This window comes from Podarcis pityusensis, assembly GCF_964106645.2.
Source record: "Podarcis pityusensis genome assembly, chromosome: 2".
In the NCBI taxonomy this organism is placed as follows: Eukaryota; Metazoa; Chordata; class Lepidosauria; order Squamata; family Lacertidae; genus Podarcis; species Podarcis pityusensis.
The window spans coordinates 53,128,942-53,150,526 of NC_138029.1; the positions used below are offsets into that span (position 1 = coordinate 53,128,942).

Consider the following 21,585-nt stretch of genomic DNA (forward strand, 5'->3'; position numbering starts at 1 on the left):
ACACGGCGGTCCCTGAACTCATCGAGCCACAAGTGCACTGCCACTGCAATGGGAAAAAACTCAAGAAAAGTTAGGTCCCGCGTTATGGCTTCCCCCTGCCAGGCGGGTGGCCAAGGCATGGCGCACCATCTGCCTTTCCAATACAGACCAAAGCCCAAGGAACCTGCAGCATCTGATTGCACTTGAAAATCATTATGCAAGTTCAACGTGCCTTGCCACAGGGATACCCCGTTGAATTCCTCCAAGAATTCAAGCCAAATGCAGAGATCCGCCTTCACCTCACTAGAGAGGCGGACCCGATGATGCGGGGCCCTCAACCCCGCCGTAAGTCGAGCAAGGCGTGAACAAAAGGGGCGCCCAGGCGCCACTACCCTGCAGGCAAAATTCAGGTGCCCTAATAGCGACTGGAGTTGCCTCAGGGACACCTTCTTCAAAGGGAGCAATTCCTCTATGACTTTCTTCAAAGCAACCAGCTTATCCTTTGGCAAGCTGGAAGTTTGAGAAACCGTATCTAAGAGGATACCCAAATAAGTCAGCTGGGTCGAAGGACCCTCCGTCTTTTCCGCAGCAAGCGGAACGCCCAATTCTTGCGTAAGGTCAGCGAAGGCATGCAGCAGCACCGCGCAGTTGCCGGTATCATGCGCCGAGGCCAATAAAAAATCATCCAAATAATGAGTGACTCCGCCCAATCCAGTTTTTTGTTTGAGGGCCCACTCCAAAAATGTGCTAAAAGATTCAAAAGCGGCACACGCTATTGAACAGCCCATAGGCATAGCTTTGTCAAAGTAATACTTGCCCTCAAACTGGAAACCTAGTAACCAAAAATCCTCAGGATGAATAGGCAATAAACGGAATGCCGATTCAATATCGCATTTTGCCAATAAGGCGGCAGGGCCGAACTTCCGAATCATCTTGATCGCATGATCAAGAGAAGCGTACTTCACAGAGCAAAGCTCCTGAGGAATAACGTCATTGACTGAGGTGCCCCTAGGGTGTGATAAATTGTGAATTAAGCGAAACTCGCCTGGGGCTTTCTTTGGCACGATGCCCAATGGGGATACGTGCAACTTACGAAATGGGGGAGCACTGAAAGGACCAGCCATACGATGCATAGCCACCTCCTTTGCAATCTTCTTCCGAGCGATTTCAGGCAGCTCGCAAACTGATTTTTGATTAGAAGGATTCCGTGCCACGGGAGGCATGGCTACCGGAATCCGAAAACCAGCGGAAAAACCATCAACCAGATAACGTGCAGCAACCCTATTGGGGTAAGACTGCAACCAAACTCGAAGGGTCGACAAACGAACAGGGGTATGAGCCAAGGAAGACAATACACTATTTTCCTGTTCCTGAGGTGGAAGGAAGGGGGGCTGACTTGGGGGGTTGCTGAGAACCCCCCCTTCCCCCCCGAAAGGGCCGCCTACCGCCAAAACAAGAGGAGGCAGGATGCGATCCATTGCATTTCTCACACGAGTGAGCGAATCTGCACGCTGGACGCTGGCAGGAGCCCTTATTGAAATCCCAGCATAACAGACGCCGGCCCGGCCTAAAAGGAGAAATCCTCGGCTTCTGCTGCTCCGGCGCCTTTTTATCAATGAGTGGGGCTACATAGGTGGTCCACACATCGAGATCCATGCGATCCCAGCGGGCCGAAGGGATCCTGGCAGCGCGGCGCCTGAAATTCTCATCATATTTGATCGCAGCTTTTTCACCAGCTTTGGTGAATGCAGAGCGAACAATAGATAGATAAACTATCAAATGAAGAGATCTCCGAGGGTAAGCTGCCGTCACCACGCCAGCGAAGACCTGGAAACAATCGAGCCAATGTTCGAATGTCCGGTCCGCGGCAGAGGCCCCAGAGCGTTTCTTAGCAGAAGAACTCCCCTTCTCCTGTTCCTCCGAAGGTGGGAGCAATTTGAACATGTCTATGTAGCGGCCATTCAAAATCCTGGACCGCAACTTTGCCGACAAATGTGAGCCTGGTATGATGTCCCTGGCAGAATTGGTTGAGACTTTTATGTCGGGAACCAACACACCATCCCTATACTCCAGGGTAGCCCCGTATTTTGCCCGATGTGTGTTGGCCCTTCGTTCCCACGCCCACCGTGGAAGTCCCGAAACCGACTCGCCGAAACCCCAATAAAGTTCCATGGAGTTACCCTCATCATCGGAACTAGAAGATGATGTACCTGAATAAGAGGAAGAAGTGTCGTCCTTCCTCCGTTTGGCACGCTTCCGAGACGCTCTCCTGTGGCGACGCTTCCCTCCTGAGGACTTCCTGGCCGGGACAGGAAGACTGTCCTCGATGGACGACTCGGAATCAGGATTCAGCAGGGATGGAGCTGACACTGACTGCGGAGAGACAACAAGTGAGAGGCCAGAACCAGATGCCACCTCGGCGGGCGGCTGAGCAGACGTACGCCGACGGGCAGGAGCTACGGAGGGGCCCTTTTTTCTTGAGGCCCTTCTGGCGGGACCGCCAGACCCGCGTGACCGGCCCCGGACAGCAGGTAAGACAGGGGATTGGGCTAACTGGGGGCCCACAATCAAACCGCCTGACGATGACCCTTCTCTCCCATCTTCACTAGATGACGGCGAAACCGGAGACGACGCCGTTGCTGAGGGAGTCGGCCTCCCAGATACCGACGACTGGGTGGAGCAATGTTGAAGGAAGCCGTCCATTTCGGCCGCAAAACGAGATAAGGCTGCTGGGTCACCGGCCATACTTGCTACCAAGGATTGCACCCGCCCTGCAGGTTGACCCACCGGGGGTGAGCGGAACGCCTGGGATGGACCCTTAATAGGCCGTTTTGAAACGGTGGCCGGACCCGAACGAGCAGCAGCCTTCTTTGGCGCCATACCTGCTAGGCGGAAATAATATTATTATCAATAAACTCGACAAGCAACACGACCAATAAATCTAACAAGCTTCAAATGAGTGAACCACTGCTGGCCCATACACCAACAACGCCGAAGCACCACTGCTACCTGTCAGCCTTTTAAATCAAAACATTAGAAGTAAAATAAATCAGAATTATAAGAATTAAAGCAAAATTAACTCAATTAAAATAAATTAATAAATCAACCAACTTGTCTGTGTCGGGATAATTAAGAAACAAAGTGACGCCCTGAATTCAAACCAACGTTGGAATATGGAGCCACGCGTCCACTTATCTGTCTATCTATCTATCTATCTATCTATCAATCTATCTATCTAATTGTCTATATATACTGACTAAATGTCAGCTTATTTTACGAAATGAGCCAAAGGGAAGTGAGCCTGCACTTCCCCTAGCCAGCCAGCAGAGGGCCTCTCAATTACCAGAGGCTCAGTGGCTGAGTCAGCTAAGCAGGGGGGGGGGGGAGGAGGCGCAATACCGCGCCTTGCCACTGGGGGAGCTAAGATGAATCAGGAGCAGTGCAGCCAACGGCCACAAGAGGGCCAACAATCAGCACGCAACGCAGGCAGGCACTCTCCCAGCCCCCTGCGTGCCAGGAAAATTAGAAAAATTAGAAAAAATAGGAAAAATAAGAAAAAATTAAGGCCTCACAACTGCGCAGCCAGCCACCCCGATGGGACAGGCACAGGCCGCGCCCAAGGACCCAGGGAGGGCCGCGCAGGCCCCGCGCGCAGAGCGAAAGGCGCGCGGCGACCAGGCCCCCGACCGGAAAAAAGACTCCCTAGAGCCTAGCCGGAGAAGGCGCCCGGCGCGCCCCAGGAACCGCGGCAACGGCCGCCCGCAGCGCCGGGGTCCAACGGCCGAGCCCGCCGCCCCCGGGAGGCCCAGGTAAGCGGCCTCGCGGCCCCGCGGGTCCCCGCCCGCGCGGACGACGGGCCTCGGCGACCGGCGTCGCCGCGCCGCGTCCCAGGGCCGGCCCCCCGGCCGGGACTCCGCGGGCAGGCGGGCGCGCCGGAGCGGAGTCGCCCCGGCTCCCCGAGCGGGGAGTCTCCTAATAGAGGGGGGGGAGGGGGTGCGAACGAGCAGGCCCGGCGACGCTCCGCGGCCGCGGAGCGTCGAAGAATTAAATAAGGGCGCTCGCGCGGCGCAGGCGGGAGGCGCCGCGAACCTCCCCCCGCCGCAGGCCACCGCCGGGGCCTGAGGGGCGGCGAGGCAAAGCCTCCCGGGGCTGGGGGGGGGGTCCCCACCCACAGCCGATCTCCTGTCGCCCCCCAAGCAAACAAACAGAAAAGTAAAATTAAGTAGGGTATTCAAAGCACAGGAAGGTATAGGGAGGTAGGAAGAGAGAACAGGAGGAGTGAGGATGGACAAGCAGAAGGGGGCTAAGGGATCAGAAAGCGGATTCGAATTAGCAAGGCCTAAATACAACCGTCTCCAGACGCAGACTGCTCCTGAATCAGTGCAAAAGGCCAAGAGGACGCCCAGCGTTGGACGCCCTGTATTTAAGGCCTCTGACCCCACCTCCAAATTGGCAACATTCAAAACTCCCCAGTAACCCAAGTTAACCATTTAAATGCTTGGGTTCCTCACCAAATCTGCACAGTCACTGCAGGGTGGCATGTTCCCCCAACCGCAACACGTGCTCTCTTTTATGGAGAACACGCTTTATAAAAATTAATTAAAATCAAATTAATGGCAACCGTTAAGCAAAGTTCTGTGCAGGTTGCCGGAGGTGGGAGTCAGGCTGGGCCCTGACCAAAGGCCTGGCGGAACAACTCTGTCTTGCAGGCCCTGCGGAAAGATGTCAGGTCCCGCAGGGCCCTAGTCTCTTGTGACAGAGCGTTCCACCAGATTGGAGCCGCAGCTGAGAAAGCCCTGGCTCTAGTTGAGGCCAGCCTAACCTCTCTGAGGCCTGGGACCTTCAGGATGTTTTTATTTGCAGACCGTAGGTTCCTCTGTGGGGCATACCAGGAGAGGCGGTCCCGTAGGTACGAGGGTCCTAGGCCGTATAGGGCTTTAAAGGTTAAAACCAGCACCTTAAACCTGATCCTGTACTCCACCGGGAGCCAGTGCAGCTGGTATAGTACCGGATGAATGTGATCTCGCAGCGAAGACCCCATAAGGAGTCTTGCCGCGGCATTCTGCACCCGCTGGAGTTTCTGGGTCAGTCTCAAGGGCAGCCCCACGTAGAGCGAGTTACAATAATCCAGTCTGGAGGTGACCGTCGCGTGGAGAGACTTTATCCTCTCAAATACATTTTATTTTATTTTCCCTTTCAGCTAAAAATGGGCTCCCAAGGTGACCCACTGAAATTAAAATGCAATACAAAACACAGTGAATACCTGGGAAGCATGTGTGTATTGTATAAGTGAACCAAAATGACCAGCATTAAGGCTGGCTGCTCTTCGGGGTGGGGAGTCAAGGAATATGGCAGACAGGACCCAAATTAGTTTTAAAGAAGAGCGGAGGAAGAAGGATCTATATCAGGGATGGGGAAGCTTTTTGAACCTAAGGACCACATTGCCTTCTGGACAACCTTTCAAAAGTCACATGCCAGTGATAGGCAGGGCTAGAGGCAAAAGCGAGATGAGCAAAACATGCAAATTTGCCTTTGAACATTAAGCTAGTTTCGCCACACTCTCATATACCCATCTCTATCTTTCATCTAGAGAAGTAAGTTCAGTGACATTCTCCAACCAGGTCAAAATACATAGGTATGAAGCAGGGAAGGCTATTGCCTGTGGAGAGGAGGTGCAGCTTCAGAAGAATTCTGAGGGCTGGACAGAAAGTTATGGAGGGCTGCACCTGCTCCCCAAGCCTGCGGTTTCCCACCTCTGGTCTATATGGAGCCTTAAGGATTAAAATGGAAGATCTCTGTTCTCTGACATCTTTCACCTATGAATTTCTTCACCTCTGGTCTCTATGGAGGCAGGAAAGACACAGTGCAAAGAGGCCAGGATATAGTTTAGTCGCACTACATGTTATGGAGGGGAAGAAGGGGACTCAGCAAAGAGGCTGCCATCTCCATCAGTAGCTCCTTGTAATGTTTGGTTCCAACCTTAATTAGACTGGAAATTATCAGCACTGTTCTGGATTCAGATTGCTGAAATATCCACAGAGGGCAGAGCAGTAAATGAAAAATATACAATAGGATGCAGTTTATTAGGAAGACAAAGCTGGAGATGACAGATTATTACTACATTTGCACCCCACCTTTCTTCAGAAGAGCAGAAGGTGACATAGATGATTCTCCCCTCTTCACTTTGTCTTCATAACAACCTTGTGAGGTTGGACGCACTGAGATACAGTAATTGTTCCATGGTCACCCAGTGAGCTTCAGGGAGATAGGTTTTTGAGAGCAGGTAGATGGAAAGAGTCAGTTGGAATGATGCTTATTAGCATTGCCAAGTGGTTGCAAGGCTAGCGCCACAATCTGGGTCACAAGTAACTTGAACAGCATCAAGAGTGTGGAGCACCCAGATCTTCCATGCCCCAAATTGTCCTGGCATGCTGTTTCTGCATAGCTATCTGGGGGAGAGAAGAAGCAGGCTTCTGCTGAGCCCTAAGCAGATCCTACCACATGTAAGATGCACATGCACTTAAAACAAACATTCCATCTTTCAGAGTTGTGAGGTTTTAATGATGCACTTAGTTGACCTCCTCCTCCTTGCATTTAGAAATAAAAATTATGTTGATTGCAGTATACATGAGGTTATCTGAGGAGAGGGTTTGTGGGAAAGTAACATTTCTGCCAACAAAACCGTGCTTGCTTTGTTCTGAAAGCTTAAGATGTCAACATTTGCTCCTAGGTGATTGTGAAAACGAGAACAGAATATCAACCAGACCAGAAGAACAAAGGAAAACTCAGAGTGCCCAAAATTGCTGAATTCACAGTCAGTTTCACTGATGGTGTAACAGAAAGATTAAAGGTAAGAAATGCTAATTGCTAACTGGCTATATTCAGTGCTAATTACCATGGAATAATTAATAGACGACAACTGCCTTGATTCTGGTTTTAAAATAGCACAACTTGGTCCCATAGTGCGTTATGCTGGGGTCATGGGGTTAGAATTATCAACGTGATTTTGTTCTTTGGATTTATTTTTATTTTCTTACATTTATATCCCACTTTACTTCCATTGTGGAACCCAAGGTAGTGTACAAGGACGGTTCTCAGGTGGCCAGACCTGCTCATCCTTAGCTTCAGCTTCAAGTTATCAGCCATCAGCCCCTACTCCAAGACCTAGGCAGGGACTAAAGCTGCACAAAAGCAGCTGTGGGGTGGGGAGGAGATTGGATCAGTCATGACATGGGTGAAAGGGGTTCAGCCCCCCCCCCATACTGTGGTCCCAGCTGCTAGCTCCCTCCAGCTGCTGCTAGTCACAGAAAGGGGAGAATATGAGCACAAAAATGTATTGTGTGTGGCAAGGGAGAGGAGAATTGACCCTTCTCCCCCTGTACTGCAACCCTGATTCAGATTACCTTTGCCTTTGGCTGCTTTTTGAAGACCAAACTGACATTGGAAGCAAGCAAGGATCTTGTGGCACATTAAAGACGAGCACATTTGTGATGACATAAGCCTTTGTGGACCACAACTCGCATTAACAGATACATTGCAAGATCCAGTCCCAGAACTCAAACGTAACATGATGTGTGGCCCTCAGTGCTGGTCCAAGGTGTTTAATTCTGCAGCCCTTCCCAAACATGGAAAGTGAAAAGTACTTCCACAACGCACTTCCAGAATTAAATTATTTCGTGAAAGAGGCAGACATTAGCTCTAATGTCGATCTTACAGATGCTTTTCCGAGCAGGTGGGTGAGTGATCCAGTGAGGAAACTCTGTGTGAAGGTCGGGGTGGGTCTTTTTAAATAGCTAGGGAGCAAAACCAATTGAAGCCTGCAGGCTCAGTTGGTCCTGCCCCCTGAGGAGTGCCTGCCACAGAAGCTGCCTGCCATTGGCCAATCTGGCATGTGGCATCAATTCTCCTGGCTGGCAAAGAAGCCCATTTTTAACCCCTGCCAACCAAGAGAAGCCTCTGCACAACCCTCCTCTGCTGGGCCAGTGTTCGGGGTGGCCAGTGGCCAGCCTGCAATGCTGTTTGTAGCTTTAAAGAGGTAAGCAGACTTCTCTCACTTCCTCTATGCCAGTGATGGCCAAACTCGGCCCTCCAGCTGTTTTGGTAATACAATTCCCATCATCCCTGACCACTGGTCCTGTTAGCTAGGGATGATGGGAGTTGTAGTCCCCCAACAGCTGGAGGGCCAGGTTTGGCCATCACTGCTCTATGCTATGCCATAATCAATACTAAAACTGTAAAGCTGTGCCAGAGCAAAGAAGGTTCCCCAATTATCCTGGTGCTGCTGCAGATGATGTCATAATTCCTGCTCTGGAAAAAAACCACCCTGGAATTGCACTTCCCTGCATTCCACCTCCCTTGCACTGCTGCTGAGATCAATGAAGCATCAGATTGACTACAGAAAGGAGTTCTCCCTTTGCTTTTTTATGAGTGCAGTGGTAGAATCAACTCTTTCCGCTCCTCAACCTGACAGTTTCATTTCCAAGCCCTTTCCTTTCTCCATAGTCCATATGATTTCTATTCCATGCCTCTCAGTGTCACTTATTAATCGCCCATCATGGCAACTGCCAGCAGATAAGGTTGTAAGCTTCTCCTGCCTGTTTTTCATAAGGCTCACATGCACCATATTAACTTTGCGGTATTATTTCCTGACCAAAATGAGCTGAGATAATAGATTATATTTTATTGCCTTCTGTACGTCTCCTGTACTGAATCCAGTGCATATTTTAGGCAAGTTATTAAATATACCTCCCTCTGGTTATGTGCATATCTATTATCTAGAGCTGATGAAATCATCTTGCATTTGTGTTTTTGTAGCGGGAAGGAAAAGAGTAAAATGCTTAAGTTTTATTAACTCAGCTTTTGGCGATGGGTAGATAGATATAGTCGTAGAGACATTACAAATGTGATCATCATATTTTCTGTTGCTGGGTGGATGCTCTCTCAATGGCCCTCCAGTGAGCAATGTACTAGAAATTTCATTTCCACCTTCCTGTAATATTACAGTAAAATATGAAATGCTTATACATACACAGAGGCCATGCCTCCATCTTCTCTAAATTGGAGTATGATTTGGCTCTATAGATATTTTCTAGGCCAAATGAGCCATCATCCCATTGACTGGAATAGGAGTGACAATAATCCAAGCTGTCTAGAGAGATCCCTGAGTGAACGGGGGGGAGGGAAGAGATTTTTCTCTTAAAGTTCACAATGATGTGATTTTGAATTTGATTAGGGGTGCAATTCCAGACATATTTTACTGAGAAACACCTCCCCCCACCCCATGCTTAATGGAACTTACAAGTAGGAGTGTATGGAATGGCATCCTTAGTTATGCTTACGTGCAGCTCTAAATCATTTCCGGCTCTTGTAAGAGAATCCTGAAAGACTGTGTCAGTAGAAGATAAAAAAGGAAGGGACTTGCTTCTGGCTTTTCCGGCCATGCCATTGCCAAGTGAGCAATACCACTTCAGGGGATCAGTGATGTAGGAATACTGCAAAGTCTGCCTCTTCTCCGTTACCGTGAAGGGAAAGGAGCAGCTGACATTGCTTCACCTCTTTCTGATGAGCTGTTGAAGCCCTTTCCCCCTCCCTCTCTTGAGAAAATGGTTGCCAGGGTTCTCTGCACTCTGCAAAATATTCTGCACCAAGAAAAGCTGCATTCAAGCCTGTCTGAAATATGCAAATCAAGACAAATGTTCAAATTTGCTTATTTTGCATAATGTGCTGCGGTGTTGTTATCAGGGCGGAAGGGCAGGAACTCTGGAGGGTATTCATGCTCCCCTGACTCCTGGAGTTCCTTTTCAAGCTCCCTGTGCCTCTGGGCCTTCAGAAATTTCAGCTGATGGTATGTATGTATTGTCAAGCATACCTCTGCTTTCAGAAGCATGCCGTTTTTAAAAAAACCCAAACCTGAGGTTTTGCACTCACTATTACAGGGTGTGCTTCATGTGCACATTTCATGGCGTAGACACTCCCTTAACCATTGCCTTCAAACAGCCTGACATACAAGAATGGCTATATCTTTTATTTAGAAAACTCTAACCTTCGCAAAAGTGAAGACAGGAACCCCAAGTAAAGCTCCCAAAGCAATAACGTGAGAACCAAAAGTCTCTGAGAGCCTTTCATGGCTAAGAATGGCAGTTGTAGAAGCGGAAGTAGGTTTCATGCCTTCCCAGGATGCAAATTAGCACCTTCATTATATCTCAGTCTGTTGGCTCTGCTGGAAGAAGAGCTTGCGGAAGCTAGGGAGACAAAGCGAGAGGGTGTTTGCTTTCCATTTTGTTTTCTTCCAAATGTTTTGTGTCCAGCTTTTAAAATTGGTTTAAAATAAGTTTATATGGTTTAGATAAAAAGAACACCAACAATAAAAACACAATTATTTGTATTAAGAGCATAGCATATTTTAAAACCAACATAAACTGGTTGTCCAGAAAGAGAGAATTCCATAGCTGTGGTGCTACCACTAAGAAGGCCCTGCCACTGGTCTCTCCCCTCCTTGAATTTCTGCTAAAGATGGGCCAGAAAAAAGGGCCTGTGACCCTAATCTTAAGATTGGCTGGTTCACAAGGACAAAGCTGGTCCTTAAGCTAACCTGACCCCAGGCTATTCAGGCCTCTAATTGTTAAAACTTAAGACCAACATTCACATTGACCCTGGAAACAAACTGATAACCAATGTAATTAGTGCAAGATTGATGTCATGTGCTTCAACTGCCTTTTCCCCACCAGCGTTCTGGAGGCCCCCTTTTATACCACTGTCCTTAAAGGCAGCCCTACAGTGGTCCAGTCTGGATGTACATGGGCAGAACAAAACATTACAAGAAGCATGAGACCACTGCTGAAACTGGCAGCTCTGTGTCAAATTCTTTCCTCCCTGCTCCACAGCACCTAGTGCAACTTGCCTTGATGCCCTTACGCCATGTGCTTTCTCGTCTCCACGTCATTGGCTGCCCCTACTGGGGGCAAGGAAATAAGCAGCGTCATCACACAAGGACATGGGCTAAATTGCAGTAGAAATTACAAAGAGGGAGAGGAGAGAGACTAGCAAAGGGCTGTTTCAGTAGTATCCCTCTCCCTCTCCCACCCCTGACTCCTGTTCCAGGATTAGAAATACAAAATGGCAAGAAGGAAGTTTTGCTTTTCCTGGAAGGGTTGCTTCACCCTTGCAGGAAATTTCAGAACTGTATGTGCTTGGTAGGTAGCTCTGAAGATGACCTCTATTCTGTGCCCAGTGGTGATCATTTATTGAACCAGCTAATGAACGATTAGACAGCCTTCTATCACGAAGAGGCTGGAGTTTTCCATAGAAGGGAAACTTACGCAACTGCATCTGTCATCCATCTAGGATAGCACTGATATGATCTCTTTAATTGTGGTAGCATCTGACAGGAGCTCTTGTCCCTAGGCAACTGCTGTTCGCTCACTCTTCCTCTTGCTGAAATCTTGTGTAATTTCTGCTGCTTGTCACTTTTGAAATATGATACTATATTTTTCTTGTAGCTCAGCTCAATTACAGAGCATCCCGGAACTTTGACCAATTACTCTGCAACTGCATGACTCATCTTGTACATACATTATGACAAACATCATTGCTACTCTGCGTAGGTGGAGTACAAGAAAATGATGTTAAAATGACATTAAGGCCCAGCCACCAATGCCCCAAAGTAATTTCTTTCATTGCCGAGTTTGCCCTGCAGAAAGGCATGTCAAAATGTTCTTAATTTAGAACTCTTTACTCCTGCGCTGCAAGAATGCGCTTGAAAAGGCCGTCTAGAACAGAGATGGGGAAGTGAATAAAGAGAAGTTTTTCTCCCTCTCTCATAATACTAAAACCCAGGGCCATCCGATGAATCTGAATGTTGGACAAGTATCATTTTGTCTGTCCTGAATCTCCCTTCTTCAAGCAAAACATCATTAAACAAATTCACTCCGGTAAGATGTAGAGATGGTTGTCAACTTGGGTGGCTTTAAAAGAGGGTTAGAAAATTCATGGAAGACAAAGAACATACCTATGATGGCTATGTTCTACCTGCACTGTCAGAGAGATGATGCTTCTGAATTCCAGTTGATGGGAATCACGAGTAGGGAGAGTGCTGCTGTGTTCAGAGTTTGCTTGTATGTTTCCCATAGACATCTGGTTGATTACTGTGATGCTGGATGAATGAGCTTTTCAGGGTTCTTAGTATGTTGGTCTGCAAATCCCATCAGCCTTAGCCACATGGTCAATGGTCAGGGTGCTCAGAATTGTAGCCCAGTGCCATCTAGAAGGCCATAGCTTCCCCATCCCTGCTGAACAAGGTTTTTGTTCTTCAAAAATGTTCTACTTTACAAGGAACCCATTGAACAAGCCAAGCTGAACATACAGTGAACATACATTGGATACTCTACAGTTGTTCATCTTACTTGAATCACTTTGGAGTTACTTGGTTTGGTTAGGGGTGCTTGAAGGTGTTTTGAGTCTTCTGAAAGCAGTTTCCTATGGTTTCCTGACCAACACTCCAGGGTATACACAGAAGCTACCTGTTAAGTTGTGGGTAAACATATCAGACAACACAGCAATTCTTCAAACAGCTCTTCTTTATTCAGAGGCCAGAACAGAACTGAACTGAAGGGCTCAGTCAGCCTGCTTATATAGAGCTCCAGTACCTTGTTACTGTAACAACTTTCTAAAACTATCCAATCACTGAACGTCACTTTCGATCCTTCATTTGCATAACTATCTACAGTATCCCCCTGCTGGCCCAGGGTGAGAACTTCAGTACATAACACCACCAGAAACCTTTGATTCCCTTGACCCTTTGCATTGCAGGGGGTTGGACAAGAAGACCCTCAGGGTCTTCCAGCTCTATGATTCTATGAGCCAAACACATTGGCAATTTAGCTGTGCTGTTAAGCATCACTGTTACTAATCACTGAATCCTGTCAGAGCTGTTCTGTCAGCCTTGGTCTGCCCAGCTCCATGGTTTCTTGAATCATTTGAGGTGACAACCTGCAGATTCCAGCCTTCACAGTACCTATTCTGGCCTTTTCCTCTTCTGGATCTTTCTTTCATAGAAGGCAAATAGTCAGTCAGTTCTCTGAACTAGATGTAAATGAAAGCCACAGTCTTGGGACAGATGGCAGCAATGGACTGAGACAGAATTTGGGGACACAGAAAACTCCCTTGCTTTGAATCAGGCCACTGGTGCATATAGCTCAGATTTGTCCACACTGACTAGCAAGCAGGATTCTCTCCCAGCTCTAGCTGGAGATGCCAGAGACTGAAATTGCATGCAGAGCAGGTGCTCCATCACTGAAGGGTTAAAAAGCCCTTCCCTCTTTAGTGTTTGCTGTTCTGACTGGAGAGAAACAGAAACGGAAATAGCCTGGTATGAGTGAATTTTCTAGAGTCTTTTGCTTCAAACCAGGTTTCAAGGGGTGTCCTGAGCAGCATGATAATAAGCAGGCATCTCTCACTTTCATTCTGGTGTATGTTTCTGCCCTCCCACCTCATTTGTTAGGATGTTGAACAATGCCGGTACTCCATTCAGGCATCCTTCAACAAAATGGATGAGTCAATTATATAAGGAAAATACCCCTGAAGTGCAGGCTTGTGTGTTTTCAATCTGTCTATTCAGTGCAACTCATTTAAACAAATAGTTACAGGCTCAGGCAACAACCGGTTCATGGTAGGAAAATAAGTTGACGCCATGACAACTATCAGGCCTCGTGCCCAATGTATTTGAGGCATAGAGATACTGCTGAAAAATCCTGTTGTTTCCGGAAGAGGGCATAATCAAATGAGCATAGACTCCCCTCTCACTTAGGTGAATTGTCAAGCACAGTTGGGTCACTTAAGCACAGGGGTTGTGTAATGTGTTCAGTTTTTCAAAAATTATTATTCTAGGAAAGTTAGGGGCAAAGGGAAGGGTGGTGAGGCTACTGAACAGTAAAAAAAAACAAAAAACCCTGATCCAGTAATACTTTTCATTTTCTTTTTACTTCCTCATCCAACACATTTGTGGGTGACATTTGTTGCCACAAGGTGTGAGAAACTGGCTTTAAAAGGGGAATAGATATCATGGATAGATCAGCCAATGGCTACCAGTCACGATAACTAAATAGAAATTATCCATGTTTAGAGGCAACAATCCACTGAATACCCATTGCTGGGGGCTATGACCTTCATGCCCTACCTATGGAGTTCCCAGGAGCATCTGGGTAGCCATTGTGGGAAATGGAATACTGGCTTTGATGGGTCACATTCCGTGCACATATTTTTTTGCAAAGCAATGCTCCTAATAGAATGCGTTATTGTATGTTATTTTCACTAGTAAATATGTTTTTGTACGCATTGCTTGGCTGGCGAACTGCACAACAATATTTGGAGAAGTGCAAATTTTGCAGGACGGCTGCATGTTGGTTTGTGTATTGCTTTAGAAAGTACAAATTAGGTAGATTCACCTTTAAAAGTGAGGTGAATCGAATTTCTGCCCCATCCATAAAGCGGAGGCTGTTGCCACAGTTTCATGGCTTGGATTGGATGGCCTTCAGGTGCCCTCCATGCGCCTATAATAATGTGTTCAGTAGAAGGGAAATCGGTGTACCGTCTGTGAATTCAGCTTTTTAAAAAGTTCTGCTTCATGACCTAGGATGATATACACAGAGCAAAGTGCATTTGATTGCATCAGCTTTTTCAAAACAAACAAACAAATCTAAAACGTACTTCAGAGTACTGCCTTTGATTTCATTTCAAGTGAAAAGATCACTGGCTTTGGGATGGAGGAATGATTCTTCTGCATTTTTGATCTGTGTACAAGTTTCAGGCTTTTCCAGGGCTCTTGATATCGAGGCCCCACTTCTGAGGGATGTCGTACTAAATGTCAGAGGCACATGAACAACTGAAATGTTAAAATGTGATCTGAGGACAAAAACCCCTCAACCTCGGAAAATTCATCTTGGATTCATATGGTTGCTTCGTTGCTCCAAATAGTGACGTGGCAGGAAGAAGCAATCCATGTTTGGGTAATTTTATAATCTGTGCAATGTGTATAACATATATAATGAAGGGCGGGTATAGAATAATGGAAGAGTCAAGTCAAACATTTGTAAATTAGCAGTCATTCATTTTTGTGTAACCTGTTTTAGCTGATTCAGTGCTGTGAAGTCGCACTCCCAACTGTGTTCTAAATGGATCTTTTGATTTCATAGCTGCACTTTATTGTTTTATTGGTGTCATATTTATTCTCACCCTACCTCGGCTGATTTGTCTTGTAGTGCACACAATGAACTTGTGTTATCAATTGCACATACACACACACAATCTGCAGATTCACCCTTGTTGCAAATATGAACCCCTTTCATGGCCAATGGTCAGAGTTGATGGAAGTTGCAGTCTAGCAACTCCTAGAGGGCCACAGGTTCCCTACCCCTGCTGTAAGGTTTCTGAGGCATTCATGGGCAATGCCCCTATTCTCAAGATGCCACTGAAGGGCGCATACTTGCTACTACATTTGTGGACCCCCCCCCACATCTGTGCAGCTGATCTGTGCCGAGGCAAAAGTTCAGTCTTCAAGTTGAGCATGCTCTGCTCAGGCCTCCTACTTGTGAGAGTTGCAAACAGTATGTTTGAGAGCTCCTCTCTTTGATTTTTGCATAACATACTTAAATTGTATTTCATTTATGTGAGGAAGGAGGCACTGGTCTTTGAAAGTTTACGCCATGATTAATGTGTTGGTCTTTAGAAGGTGCCACCAGACACTTTGCTATAGGTCACCCTTGCTGACTGGATTGTGTTGACTGCTGATTATTTCCCTTTCATTTTATTACTATTATTTTGCAGCAGCAGAAGCTTAAAATGGACTCCTTTCAGTAATTAAATCTGAGATTCTGGGAGATTGAACAGTAACGCACCAGCAGCCAGATGTTGCAACTCATGAGCTTCCCTCGTGGCCACAGAGGATTCCAACTTCCCTAGACGTATCTTTGTTGAGCTGTAGTCACTGTTGCATCTAAAAAGGCTCCTTGCAGCTCTGAGGCTTCTGTTAATGCAAAATCCCAGATGTAGCCAGGGTGGCAAAGTGCCACATTGCACAAGCTGATGGGAAGTTATGAGATGTCACTAATGAAAGGTCAGCAGCAGGATGATATGCCCCTATGCAGTAATCCCATTAATTGAATCACCTGCTCAAATTAGTGATTTGAAAGGCAAGTCAGCTCCAATTTTTCTCAACACGCTCCCCCTCCTTTCCTAATGATCCACTAAAAAAAAAAAAAAGATAAAGCTTTTCTGCACCTGGGCATTAATTGGGAACACTGGCAGGAAATTCTTAGCAGGAAAAACAACAGATGCATTTGCAGATCCCAAAGACCAGAAACTCTGAATTTAGGGAGCAAACTGCATTGTTCACATATTGAGTTCAAACTACTCATCCGCTTGTATTAAATCTAAAGGATATGTAATATTCTTGTCAGCTACATGCATTGTAGACACTTTCCAGAGCCACAATAGTGGTCTTGGAGGAAAGCAACTGTAATAATGACAACAAAAGACTCTCTGATATTATCTCCTACTAACAGTTATTAATGTTTCTCCTGTTAATTGTTACTAACACTGCCACAGACATGACTGTGAGTAGCAGAAATAACCCTTTGATGCATGACAAGTCAGCTTCACAGAGATCTGGCATATTTGCATATTTCACAGCAAAAGTCACATGTCAGGAGGACAGTGTCTAGCTCTGGTATCCGTCACACCAACCAAATAGATGGGCATGCTGAAATCCTTAAGCTTCCACTCAAAAGACAGGTAATGCAGGGCCGGCTCATCCAAGAGGTGGGCCAAGGCAGCTGCCTCAGGCACAGAAACCCAAGAGGGGGTGCCCCCATAGAGGCCCTGCCCACCTCTGTCACCAGCAGAGAAGCAGCACCAGTAGTAGGGGCCATTTCCAGTGAAATCGCACTGAGCGCTCGCAAGAGCTCCACAAGATCATGTGGGATCTTGCCGGAACCTATTGTTGCTGCTGCTACTTTGTGGGAACCAGCACGTGATCTGGGTAAGGGAGGCTTCGGGGGAGCGGTGATGGTAGGGTGCTGTGGGAAGGTGACACCTTCCAGTTTTGCCTCAGGTGGTGAAACAGAACCCACCCTCTCTGATCAAATAGTTACTCTTTGGCCATTTGCCTCACTCTGCCTAATGACAGGGCCGGTCCTATCCTCATCAGGCTGCCATGACTCTTGTGCTCAATTCTGCTTGCTGGTTTCTGTTCAGCCACTGTGAGAACAGGATGCTGGACTAGATGGGCCATTGGCCTGATCCAGCAGGCTCTTCTTTTGTTTGTATGTTCTTATAGCTGCCTTTTTGACTTTGCCAGCAATGGTGCCTCATCCAGCCTGCAAGCCACTCTCTGCTTTTCACTGCAGTATCCGTGTGTCCAGCTGCATTGTGGGAGTAGGAGATGAGACCCTGCAGGAAACAACTATGAGATGCTGCTGCTTTGTAGATATGCTCCTTGTCTCTTCTTAGTCTGCAGTGCTATGATGATAAAAGCATAGCCACTGCACCAGGCCTAATTATCTACCTGTTGCCTGCTCAGGAGGCATAGGACTGCAGTCTTATAGAATCGTAGAGTTGGAAGGGACCCCAAGGGTTATCTAGTCCAGCCCCCTGCAATGCAGGAATCTCAGCTGAAACATCCATAGCAGATGGGAGTATTATTGGAGTAAATGAGCTCTTAGATCTGAACAGGGCTCCGAATTCACCACCACCCAAAATAAATGTTGACTTCTCTCTCTCCACTCTCCACCCACACTAGGGGTGGAATAGGAATAGCTCAGGAATAGGAAAATCAAACCCATTTCTACACTAAGAAATCAAATTTGCTAAGTAAGTTTAAAATGTGAAACTGTACCTGCACAGAATATTTTTGTGATGTAACTTGGCTGGCTAGATGTGTATGATTTATCTCCTGTATTTTTTTCCTGTAAAGTATGGACCATGACCATCATCAAAGCATGGAATTGGGGGCAGGGAGAAACCAGTAGCTCGCTTAAGAAAATAATGTGCTCAGCAAAGAATATTTGCAGCCATTCTGACACTGTCAACCTTCTCCTTCAAGCCCACAATACGAGAACAGATTGCAGGAAAGCAAATCCCATTCCATTTTTTTTAATGTGCTGAAACTCAAAATATTTTAGGCTACTTCCCTGCTTGAATGATGGGGAGCAATATTCCAGGCTGTTCAGTGTCAAAGGAGGGGGGGAAATCAAGCTGTTAACATTAAGGACTTTAAAGCATCTACCTAGAAATCACATTTTAGGACTTCTTTGGTGCTTGCACAGTGAAATGGTAGTTTTTGTTTGTGCCTAGGACTTGGCAGTGCCGTACATCACATGGCTGCAGCTTGGCATTGCAAACATTTTAAGACATCAAATCCATTAGGACTGAAACAGCCTCTAGAAATCATATTATGTGATGGAGATTGGCCAGTCTAATTGAGCCAGCTACTTATTGCCCAGGCAATTTAATGATTTGACAAATTGCTTGGAAACATGGTGTACTTGTTTGTTTTGTGCTTTCACTGTGCCCACGGGACAGCGGGGCAGGGGAATTAGCGGCGGAGATGTCACCTCATCTGATAAGCTCTTTCTTAATTACAAAATGTGCGGAAGAAGTAGGGCAAGGGTGTCATGGGATAGCTACGTGGGAGGGAGAAAAGTTTTTTTGTAAAAGTGGGAGGGAAATGTTCCGGAGAGTAAGAGCTTTATTTTACACATCGAGTGCTTGGCTTGCAACATATTTCAAGTCTGTCCTTAACGTTAAGCCTTTGAATTCTACCAATGACCAGTTTAGAAATCATCACAAGATGTAGGCTGCCATTTTGGCTGGGATTGGAAAAAACCATGGAGGATAAGGCTATCAATGGCTGCTAGTCATAATGGCTATATCTAACCTCCAGTAGCAGAGGTGGTATGCCTTGGAATACCAGATCCTGGGAAACATGAGTAGGAAGAGTGCTATTGTACTCAAGTCCTGCTTCTGGGCTTCCCATAATCCTCTGTGAGAACAGAATGTTGCCCTAGAGAGCCCTTTGGTCTGATCCTTCAGAGACCTTCTTATGTTCTTAACTTGCTAGCATAGCCTCAGAATTTCTCAATTTAATTTTTAAAAATATTATACAAAGAAAACGGAATACCAGAGAAGTTAAAGAGAGTTACCAACTGTCCAATATTAGAGAAATAATGTATCATAATTCTTCCACTCCATCATACATGGATTATGCTTTATAAATTAAATAGTTTTCTTTCTTTCTTTCTTTTTACATTTTTATTTCTGTGAATAATAAATCATCATAAAACTTCTAGCACATTTTTTTCATATTTTGATACTTATTTTAAGCTTCCAGTACAGAATGAATTCATCACATTGTTCCAGATAATATTGTTTTGCAACCCACCCTTTCCAGATCAACTTAAAGTATGAAATCTTTTAGTACAGGCTATACATAATTTCCCCACTCTGAATAATTGTATTGTCAGGAGTCAGAAAACAGAAAGGACTGGGACAGATACATGGCTATGTGGAGGGAAATAAGATCATTAGGTATAGAGAGTTAGTTCAAAAAGATATTTAAGAAGCCATTTTTTAATTTTTAAGAATTAAAAACAGCTGTTCCAAAATAGCTAGAGCTAATTCATGCTCATTGCAAATCAAGCTCAGGTAAGGTTTCCCATCTCTAAGCATTTATTGGAACAAGGGTGGAAGGATCTGCCAGTTTAGTTTCTCACATTTTCCCATTTTTCCAATCTTAAGTTCAGATTTCCACATTTTGCAGCTGGTTACAATTTTAAAATAAAAATCCTCTTGAAAATCCATCAGCATTTTACTACAAATTTATCCTAATAAACATTTTCTTATATGCTGTTTTAAGACATATGTTTTGCAAGCAACTTTGTCCAATAAATTGCATTTCTGTATGTTTTCACTAATATCTTCATTTTTATGCACACTTCCCACTAATACATGCATTTTTGTAAATGTTGTTGGGCTGGAGAACTGCATTACAAAATTCAGATAACTCTGAATTTTGAAGGCTAGCTGTGTGTTGGTTCACATATGGTTTCCGAAAGTGCAAATACAACAGTTTTGACCTTAAATATGTACTGAATAGAATGTCTCCTCGATTCCTAATTGGCACCCCTACCAGTAGCCGTCAACAAAAGTGCCAATGGGATTTTCTGCACCCAGTATGCTGTATTTAGATTGGGCGCCCTGCTGCACTTGCCCAAGGAGACAAAAATTAGCATCCATTTTATGTCACTTGCAGAATTGGACCTTCTTTCACAGGTGGGGTGAAACACTCACAAAAATATCAGAGTAATGAGACAGAATATCAAAAGGGGGGAAACTTCCCATCATTGTAGTTCCGCACTACAAAGGATCATTGTGTTTAGTATCTGCCCTGCTCTCTACCCATGCCAACCCTAAACCGTGTAAAGAACTCAAGCTTCCTGAGCTGTAGATGTGTTGCGTTACTGTAGGTCTTTCATCTACTGATTTTAGGCTGCGATACTACACTCAGTGCAACATCAGGCGTAGAGGGGCTCAAAAGTGATCTAAGATTTACAGCAGTTCTGTTCAGATGTTCATGCTTGGATAAATTCAAGATTTAATTAGTCAGAAAGCAAGCCGTGTAGTCATTTGTTGTGGCTATTTATTAATACCTCATAATAGCAACTTTTTTTTCTTTTTCATTTTTGAGCTAAAACGATTCAAAATCCCCATTCAGCCAAGAAGCTCACTTGGTGCCCCTGAGCTAATCAGTGTCTCTTAGCCTAACCAAGCCTAGCCAAAGCCAGGAAAACAGGCATGCCTCCCTCCCTCTCCTCCTTGCTTTGGTTGCTGCCACCCAACTCTGATGCTTCTTGCAGCAAAAAACAAAACAGAAAACAGTTTGCCAGCCCTGATATAAAAAGTACTCTAAATACATACAGTTTTGCAGTATAAATTGATTTCGCTCATCATTGTTTTGCTCACTTCCTGCTCACAACCAGCAGCAAAACCTACCTTACATTACCGTTGTGAATCTATAGAGGGAGGTATAAAATGGCTATGAAAGGGGACTTAAGTGTTTGTATTACAAGCATTAATTTTTGCTTTACTTAACCAGAATACTGCATCTTTGTAAAAGGACATATTTTGTTCTCTCTTTCTCCCTGCCACCTTGCCAAATTATTACACCTCTGGGGCTTCAACCAATTTGGCCTGATTATTGTGTGTTTAAATGCGTAAGTCCCAATAGTATTCAACTGTGCTGACGCATGAGCCACTTTCTGCCCCTTCCTCACAAGAAAGCCTAGGCTGCTGCAATCCTGTACCCACTTACCTTGGAGTAAGCCCTATGAAGCACAAGGAAACTTACTTCTGAGTGTCCTGTCTAGGAGAATCTGCGGAAAATAATTTATAGGTAACCGCTGATCTCAAATGGAGATTACATACAGCAACCAATTTATGCACGGCCAATTGACGTGCAACACGCACATGTGCACATTGTGGCAACCCAGAAGTGGGTGGGAAAGGGGGAGGAATGGGGGAGGGGCACAATGGGCGGAGCTGGCTTATGTGTGCTCT

The 21,585-nt window shown here is 45.8% G+C and overlaps 1 protein-coding gene across 2 annotated transcripts in view; it reads left to right on the top strand.

The window, feature by feature from the left end:
• NSG2 (neuronal vesicle trafficking associated 2) overlaps window positions 1-21,585 on the top strand; it is a 59,000-nt gene that overhangs the window by 27,807 nt on the left and 9,608 nt on the right. For both annotated transcript variants that reach the window (XM_080997299.1, XM_080997300.1), the window contains exon 3: window positions 6,710-6,829. In XM_080997299.1, coding sequence (XP_080853425.1) covers window positions 6,710-6,829 — 120 coding nt within the window. The remainder of the gene's footprint in view (window positions 1-6,709; window positions 6,830-21,585) is intronic.